The 7913-nt window shown below is 40.9% G+C and overlaps 1 protein-coding gene across 5 annotated transcripts in view; it reads left to right on the forward strand.

The window, feature by feature from the left end:
- trim66 (tripartite motif containing 66) overlaps positions 1–4540 on the forward strand; it is a 79908-nt gene extending 75368 nt beyond the window's left edge. For all 5 annotated transcript variants that reach the window (XM_062028860.1, XM_062028855.1, XM_062028847.1 and 2 more), the window contains 2 exons: positions 2408–2560; positions 2629–4540. In XM_062028860.1, the coding sequence (XP_061884844.1) occupies positions 2408–2560; positions 2629–2865 (390 nt within the window). In that variant the 3' untranslated portion in view covers positions 2866–4540. The remainder of the gene's footprint in view (positions 1–2407; positions 2561–2628) is intronic.
- Positions 4541–7913: the final 3373 nt, after the last annotated feature.

Here is a 7913-nt window from a genome sequence, read left to right on the forward strand (position 1 = left end):
CTAGGAAAAGAAAAGAAGTTCAAACTGCTGTGAGTAGTGTTGAAAATGATCCTGTCAAATTGAAGAAGTAGTGGTGGAAGAAGAAGAAGAAGAAGTGGTGGTAGAAGAGGATGAAGTAGACAAAGGAAAAGACAAAGAAGGAAAAGGCAAAGACAAGGAAAAGACTAAAAACAACATACTGGAAAGACCAATAACCAAGATATGTCTCCTCCAAACTGAAATTGAAGATTAATGAAGATTCAAGATTAATGAACTATAAATGCCAACATATTTTTATTTTGAAATTAAAAAAAAAAAAACGGGAAAAAAAACAACAAAAAACTGAGAAGAAGAATCGTGTAAAAGTGAATTTGAATGGCTCCCTTTCAAGTAATTGTTACAGTGTAAACAATTAGGGGCCGGTGTGTAGGAGCCATTTAAGGCATCTTTATTTTTGTGTTGGCATTACTTTATTTTGTCACTAGGTGGCGGGCTTTTTGGTTGAGCAGTGCAGGGGGGAAGGCATATGTAGGAGCACAGGTGAGCCAAACGAGGAAGGACTCAGGTGTGGGAGCACAAACAGTTCTTACTAGCAGCAGACAGCAGCAAACCACAGCAGACAACAGCAACAGGCAGGAGAACATATAACACAATATCACTGCAATAATCCCTGGTATGTTTCATTCACCCTGCAAATTCGTTAATAAATATGCATAAACTGGATTTCCGACTGGACCTCACTTCATATACAATGTTTGCTACTGCGTAGGATCACTCCCTCAAACCTGTTGAGTAATGACAATAAATTGGAACATTTGAAGGTGAAGATTGCCATTACAATGAGGAACAGCTGTGCTGGCAGGACAAGGAACAGAAAGTAAAGGTGCTGCAAAACACAGAGCCCAAAAAGCTAATACTGACAAAAAAAGAGCACCAGGATTGGAAGTGATAGTTAAACGCCTACTGAAACCCACTACTACCGACCAGTCTGATAGCTTATATATCAATGATGAAATCTTAACGTTGCAACACATGCCAATACGGCCGGGTTAACTTATAAAGTGCAATTTTAAATTTCCCGCAAAACTTCCGGTTGAAAACATCTATGTATGATGACGTATGCGCGTGACGTCGATGGTTGAAACGGAAGTATTCGGACACATTGTATCACAATACAAACAGCTCTGTTTTCATAGCAAAATTCCACAGTATTCTGGACATTTGTGTTGGTGAATCTTTTGCAATTTGTTTAATGAACAATGGAGACTGCAAAGAAGAAAGCTGTAGGTGGGATCGTGTATTAGCGGCTGGCTGCAGCACCACAACCAGGAGGACTTTGACTTGGATAGCAGACGCGCTATCCGACGCTAGCCGCCGACCGCATCGATGATCGGGTGAAGTCCTTCGTCGCGCCGTCGATCCCTGGAACGCAGGTGAGCACGGGTGTTGATGAGCAGATGAGGGCTGGCGTAGGTGGAGCGCTAATGTTTTTTATCATAGCTCTGACGAGGTCCCGTAGCTAAGTTAGCTTCAATGGCATCGTTAGCAACAGCACTGCTAGGCTTCGACAGGCGGCACAGCATTAACCGTGTAGTTACAGGTCCAGTGTTTGGTTCAGTGTCTCCTGATAGTAGTATTGTTGATCTTCTGTCTATCCTTCCAGTCAGGGGCTTATTTCTTTTGTTTCTATCTGAATTTAAGCACGGTGCTATCACGTTAGCTCCGTAGCTAAAGTGCTTCACCGATGTATTGTCGTGGAGATAAAAGTCACTGTGAATGTCCATTTTGCGTTCTCGACTCTCATTTTCAAGAGGATATAGTAGCCGAGGTGGTTTAAAATACAAATCCGTGATCCACAATAGAAAAAGGAGAAAGTGTGGAATCCAATGAGCCCTTTTACCTAAGTTACGGTCAGAGCGAAAAAAGATACATCCTGCACTGAACTCTAGTCCTTCACTCTTACGTTCCTCATTCACAAATCTTTCATCCTCGCTCAAATTAATGGGGTAATCGTCGCTTTCTTGGTCCGAATCGCTCTCGCTGCTGGTGTAAACAATGGGGAAATGTGAGGAGCCTTTCAACCTGCGACGTCACGCTACTTTCGGTACAGGCAAGGCTTTTTTATCAGCGACCAAAAGTAAAGTTGCAAACTTTATCGTCGATGTTCTCTACTAAATCCTTTCAGCCAAAATATGGCAATATCGCAAAATTATCAAGTATGACACATAGAATGGATCTGCTATCCCCGTTTAAATAAAAAAAATTCATTTCAGTAGGCCTTTAACACAGAAAAATAACGGACAAAGTCCAAACTGTCATGTAAGATTGACAACTGGTTTGGTGTGACAAAACACAACGCCTTGATGTAAAGATTATGATGAACTTGGATTCATATCCAAATGTTAACTGCTGCTGCATTCTTGTGTAGGCTCGTCATTATTATCAGATCATCAAGAGACCCATTGACCTGACTGTGATCCGAGCCAAACTCAGCAAGAGGAGCATGCAACACTACAAGTCACCCGACCAGTTTGTGGCTGATGTCTATCTCATGTTCCACAACTGTGCAAAGTTCAACTATGTAAGTTGTCAGCTACACAAACTTGTGTTCATTCAACTCATGTTGATTGTGTTGTTGTCTGGACGCAGCCTGATTCAGAGGTGGCGCAGGCAGGCCGCAGCCTGGAGGCCTTTTTTGCCACCAAGCTGGAGGAAGTTTTCCCAGGCCAAGTTTTCCCAGCGCTTGAGCCAGACAGTGATAGCGATGAGTATGACGAGGCATACCGAGCAGCTGACGCTGGCTTCCCCTGGCCGGAGAGGAGGGAGCAGTGCCACAGGAAGAGAAAGAGAAGACAGCCGCTTAAGTCCAGAAGGCATCACTTCTAACTTCTTTTTTTGAAGTTTGGTATTTTTGTCGAGGAATGTTTGTGTTTTTATTCTATATTTCTAAGAAAGAATAAGGCTGTGCATCGCTTAGCTCTGCTGCCTCATGCCCAAAATCTGGGTTTGCATGTTCTACCTGTGCTTGCATGGGTTCTCTCCGGGTACCCCGGTTTTCTTCCACAGTCCAAAAACATTTGCTATGTTAACTACAAGCTAAAGGTGTGAAAATTGTCTGCCTCTGTGTGTCACCCTAAAGCCCCTTTTCCACTGCATGGTACCCACTCTGACTTACTGTACTACCAAGGACTAGTAAGTACTGTTGTGGATGTTATGTAGAGTAGATGTTCCAAGCATGCAAGCCCTACATTATGAGTGAAGTAAATGACTGCTGATCACTTGCTGGTCGAACAAACTTATTGACATCAGCATTAAATGACAAATGCACTTGGAATTAGCTCACTCTGTTGTTGTGCCTTCATTTTGGATGCTGCAATGTTAGACTCCACAGTCTCCATTCTGTTGCATAGGTCCATTTTCTTGCTGCCCTCAATCTTCTCTTTAATAAAATATCTGTATTTATCATGGCCAACTGTCACATTCTCCCCCATTCTTGTTTTAGTCTCTTGTCTTGATGTGATTTAATGCCTTCTGGTTGTTGCAGTTTCGCACCATGACTCAGACGGTACTATTTGGAAATGGTAAACCAACCTTCTGTATATAAAACAAGATGTGAGCCAGTACTGTGCTGTGGAGAAGGGGCATGTGTGAGCTGGGATAGGCTCAAGCAGTATATCATGCATGGAAGTAGCAAGACCACACAGAGACCACAGATTTGCACCCTTTTTGAAATATTTGTCACATGCAAAATAAGAGGCTTTAAAAAGATGAGATTTTTTAATGTATATATCGTGACATTGTTATGATCTGGAATAAAGTAGGCCTACTGCCATCTGATGGCAGGCAATATAACATCTAAACTGACATGTTGGACCCAAGCAACACATTTTTTTGCATTGAGTTTTACAGCATAAAGTTGAAATAAATAGCCCAATCGTGGCTGCTACATATCACATTTTACTCATAATTTCCCCTTGACACAGTAAACATCACTTGCCTGTACTATTTCTACCTGGTATGATGTACCGTGATGTTTGCTTATGTACAAAAATGTGTCTTTAGTGTGTTATTAAGATTACAGCACTTTGATATATTGTATTTACTGCCTAAACAAATGCCCATTATTATGTAAGGGTACTTACTGAATGTGCAAATGTGTCTTGTTCTGATTGTCAGGTACTTTTCGTTCATAGTTAACTTTTTTGTGTTTGTTGTTTTGTACACAGTCTTCTGTTGACCAGAACACACACACACACACGCACGCACACATACCGGTATATGCACACACACTGGTTATAGTGTTGTATATGTATACACATATATACATACTGTATGTATATATATATATATATATATGGATATATATATGACAGTGTAATCATATATGTCACTGTTGGTTTTACACAAGTTGTAGGCTGTAATGACAGTATTGCAAATGTACTTTTAATACAAGCTTGCTTCCTTTGGCAAATCATTTGGGGAGTTTAAGTTTTATTTATATCTTCTTTTTTTTTTAAAGTGAGCCGTAAACTTACATAATAAAAAGAGAACATTCATGTCAGATGTCGGGCATTCTTTAAGATCACTTATTTCTTCTTGCTATGCTTTTGGGACGCTCTTGATCAGAGCTTTGGTCAGCGGGAAGTTTGCTAAATTCATTGTTGTGACCTTCCAGTCAGCAGAGTCAAATACTACACAATGCTAATTAGGCATTGCCGTAACATTTGCTAAACAATAAAATGGGCGCAGAGAAAATCACTGAAAGCAAAACGATCACTGACTAGTGCAGCATTCTGTGAAATAACATCACTTAGAGACTTGCAGCTTTACAGGAATATTGTGTATGATCCTTTTATTTGATGAGCTGACATATTTGTGCTGTAGCTATTCATCAATAATACAACACAAACACATTTTTAAAAACAAATATTAGCCACAAAATACACAAGCCAATATCCAACAAAAATAAAAATACATAGAAATTTAGTTTTTATCTTACATTAATAACCTCCTGAGAACCAACGTCCTCTGCAGTGGACATTTGTTTTTAGTCTACTGCAGGGATTCTCAAACTGAGGTATGCTGGCTCCCTCTAGTGGTAATCATTTGATTAAAGTAGTGTTTTATTTTCCTATACTCAAACAGTGTTACTATTCAAACTGTGATGTTACAGTGGCCAGAAATATCCATCCATCCATCCATTTTTTACCGCTTGTCCCTTACGGGGTCACGGGGGGTGCTATCAAACTTGTTAAATAACCCTGCTTGTTTTTAATGAGTACTTAGGCACACTACGCTACTGTATTTCAATGCTGGTCATTATGGTGGTATTTGGAGAGACACGTTTATTTTAAAGCTGGTACTTGGTGAAAAAAGTTTGAGAACCACAGGTTTACTGCATTTCTTGTGTCAGTTACAAATTTGGAGTAAAAATATCCCCGTTATGCAAAACTAAAACGTGCACTGCTTAGGACGTTGGTTCTCAGGAAGTTAAATGATTGTCCTGGGTGAAAATAGGCCACCACTTTTTTGGTCATAACATGTATATCCGCCTGCCATCTATTTTGACATTTAAAGGCCCTCTTGAAAACGAGATGCTGCATCTCAAGGAGCTTCTGTTATGATTTTGTTTACTAGTTTTGAAGACCCGCCTTTTCTTTCCTCTGATTGGCCAGTCCGTAATGTTTCACCCTAACCTTAGCCAATGGTGACTCATCATACAAACACCAACCAATCATTATGGATGTTCTCATTTATGCAGGTCATTGTATTTTCTCCTTATTTTTTTTGGGCCTGGATTCGCAGTCCATTCTCTCTTTGTCGCTTTAATGTAAGCTTCCTCGCTACACGGGTCTAAAAGTAGCTAAGCTACAGGAAAAGCTATTCGTTAAAAAAGTAGCTAAGCTACCGCCAAGCTACTGGAAAGTGTAGTTTAGCTACATCACTGCACCTGGGCTATAGAAATAAAGGAGAAGGGAGCTGATTGGAGGAAAGAAGGGTCAGGGCAAGACACAGGTGTAACTTAGGACACAAACAAGCACACGGGGAACCAAACACAAGTCAAGCAGAAACAGATCATGACAGTACCCTCCCCACAAGGAACACATTCCAGACGTCCCAAAATCCAAAAACAAGAACATTTCCAAATGTGAAAAAAATAAAGTCATAGGTCAAACATAAAAAGTATGGACTTTCCAGACAAGGCCATGCTGGTAAGGCCAGGGTAATCGACGGGAGGCCCCTGGGGGCCAGCCGGTGACAGTAAGGCAGTACAGTGCATCCGTAAAGTATAGATAGATAGATAGGTCTTTATTGTCATTGCACAAGTACAACGAAACTTTGTGAAGTATTCACAGCGCTTCTCTTTTTCCACATTTTGTTATGTTGCAGCCTTATTCCAATACATTCCATTTTTGTCCTCAAAATTCTACTGAAAATACCCTGTAATGACAATGTAAAAAAGTAGAATTTTTTATTTTTTTTTGCAAATGTACCAAATGTACATAAGTAGTCACCATCAACACTGGGGTCCCACAGGGATGTGTGTTGAGCCCTTTCCTGTACACACTCTACACCCATGACTGCCGTAGCATCTCACCCACCACAACATACTTCAAATACTCAGATGAAACAGCCATTCTCGCTCTCCTCTCCAACAGTCAATCCATCCTGGACTATCATAACACAGTCAAACATTTCACAGAGTCATGCACAGCCAGTTATCTGGAAATCAATACCAACAAAACAGAAGAAATAAGGTTCAACCCCCCCTCACCTCAGCACCCCATCATCATAAACACACAAACAGTTAAAAGAGTTGACACTTTTAAATACCTGGGCGTAACCTTGGACAATAAACTCACCTTTGATCAGCACACCACAGACATTCAAAAAAGAAGTCAACAAAGACTGTCAGACATCCAAAAACTTAAAGGACTATACGTTGCACCTCATCTCCTGTTATTACTTTACCAAAGCATTGTTCAACCCATCTTTATGTACTGTTCCACATGTTTTGTCACCATGCTTTCTGTAACCAACCGGACCAAACTCACACGCAATACAAACTAAGCAGCTAAAATCATCGGCCTACCCACACCCAACATCTCCGATCTAAACCACAGGTCCATCACTCAACTGGCAAACACAATAGTCCAGGATATGACTCACCCACTACACCAGTACATCATCCCACTACCATCAGGGCGCAGGTACAGAACTATCAAATTCCGAAGGGCCCGCCTCGGGAAAAGCCTGATCCCTGCAGCTATAACCGCCCTTAACAGCAGGCCCGGCCGACCTGTCTGACAAGCCTGTAAATGTGTGTTGGTCATGTAAGATGTCTTTTTCTTATTTTTGTGATGTGTAATGTCTATTGTTCAAATGTACGGCAGTGAAAAGGAATTTCCCCAACGGGGACCAATAAATCTAAATCAAATCAAATCAAAAAGGCTTTGCTCAATACTTTGTTGATGCACCTTTGGCAGCAATTACAACCTTGAGTCTTTTTGAATATGATGCCACAAGCTTGACACACCTATCTTTGGGCAGTTTCTCCCCTTCCTCCTTGCAGCACCTCTCAAGCTCCATCGGATTGGATGGGAAGTGTTAGTTTTCATCCAGCATGTCTCTGTACATTGCTGATTTTTTTGTTTGTTTTAACAAATTTGAAAAAGAAAACCATAATAAACATTAAGGGGTTTTGTCAAAAATGAAAAAAGAGAAGCGCTGGGAACAATTTCCTGATGCACTGAAGGGCTGGAGTTGGGCAGATGAAGTCCCGCCTTTGGGCTGCTGCAAAGCCGGTGTTCTGAGAAAATGTGCTAATGGTAAAAAATGACTACCCAACGGTACTGAACATGCGCACGAATGCAGGTTCCCTCGAAAAAAATAAACCATAGCAAGTCAAGGCCTACTGAAATGAATTTTTTTTA

Source organism: Entelurus aequoreus, linkage group LG02 (assembly GCF_033978785.1).
Source record: "Entelurus aequoreus isolate RoL-2023_Sb linkage group LG02, RoL_Eaeq_v1.1, whole genome shotgun sequence".
NCBI classification, from domain to species: domain Eukaryota; kingdom Metazoa; phylum Chordata; class Actinopteri; order Syngnathiformes; family Syngnathidae; genus Entelurus; species Entelurus aequoreus.